Consider the following 883-nt stretch of genomic DNA (forward strand, 5'->3'; position numbering starts at 1 on the left):
CCACATCCAGCCCTGACCCCTGACCCTGGCCCCCTTCTCTCCCCTCAGCTGTGCGAGCCCCTCCCATCTCTGGCCGAATCTAGAGCCTTCGCCCAGCGGTCCCTGAGCCAGCTCAGCCCCACCCACAGGCGGCTGGAGCTGCCCGCGGGGTACCAGGTGGGTGGAGCGCCCAGCCCTGCAGCGCCCTGGTGCGCCCTCTGCCCCACGGCTGGAGCGTCGCCTCCTCTCCTCCTGCAGGTGGCGCTGTCGGAGAAGCTGCGGGCCCTGGTGCAGCGGCTGAGCCCTGGAGCCCCCCTGTGAGAGCCCCTCTGGGAGAGCCCCCCTGAGAGAGCCCCCCTGAGAGAGCCCCCCTGTGAGAGCCCCATGGAGCTGCCAGAAGTTAACACTAGTTGCTCACAGTCCCCACAACGTGTCACGTGTCATTTCTTCTCCCAGGGCCTCGGGGGTGCAATCAGATGAGAGGTCATGCTCCCAGGAAGGCCTGCGCTGAGGCCGGGAGCCAGGCCAAGGCCGGAGCGGCTGAGCTCTGAGAGCTGGGCCCTGGGGGGCAGACCTGAGGCTGGACAGGGCAGGGCCACGAGGAGCTGGGGAGTTGCTAGGGGGCAGTGGGGCCCACCCCGGAGCTGGGGGAGTTGCTGGGGGGCCCTCCCGGGAGCTGGGGGAGTTGCGTGGAAGGCCTTGCCCTGCTGGAGGCTCAGCAGCAGGAGCCAGGGTCGGGGATGAGCTGCCAGGGTTTCCTTCGTGCCAGCGAGGCCTTGGGCTCCCACACCCACCAGGGCCCTGCCCCCGGCTCTGGGTCAGTGGGACACCACGCCTCCCAAGCCAAGGAGAAGCCCAGGCCTCCACCGCTGCTGCCGCCAGCCCCCCACAACTCGGCCTGGGC

The 883-nt window shown here is 70.0% G+C and overlaps 2 protein-coding genes across 2 annotated transcripts in view; both read left to right on the plus strand.

Annotated features, from left to right (window-relative positions):
* The window catches only part of NAPRT (nicotinate phosphoribosyltransferase), a gene marked incomplete at its 5' end in the record, with an annotated part of 3,196 nt that extends 2,863 nt beyond the window's left edge, over nt 1-333 (plus strand). The window contains 2 exons of the mRNA XM_006775181.2: nt 5-156; nt 238-333. Of these exons, the coding sequence (XP_006775244.1) occupies nt 5-156; nt 238-300 (215 nt within the window). The remainder of the gene's footprint in view (nt 1-4; nt 157-237) is intronic.
* Nucleotides 334-719: 386 nt separating this feature from the next.
* The window catches only part of MROH6 (maestro heat like repeat family member 6), a 7,629-nt gene continuing 7,465 nt past the window's right edge, over nt 720-883 (plus strand). Inside the window, exon 1 of the mRNA XM_015571380.1 lies at nt 720-796. Within this exon, the coding sequence (XP_015426866.1) occupies nt 720-796 (77 nt within the window). The remainder of the gene's footprint in view (nt 797-883) is intronic.

This window comes from Myotis davidii, unplaced genomic scaffold (assembly GCF_000327345.1).
Source record: "Myotis davidii unplaced genomic scaffold, ASM32734v1 scaffold1509, whole genome shotgun sequence".
Taxonomy (NCBI): Eukaryota; Metazoa; Chordata; class Mammalia; order Chiroptera; family Vespertilionidae; genus Myotis; species Myotis davidii.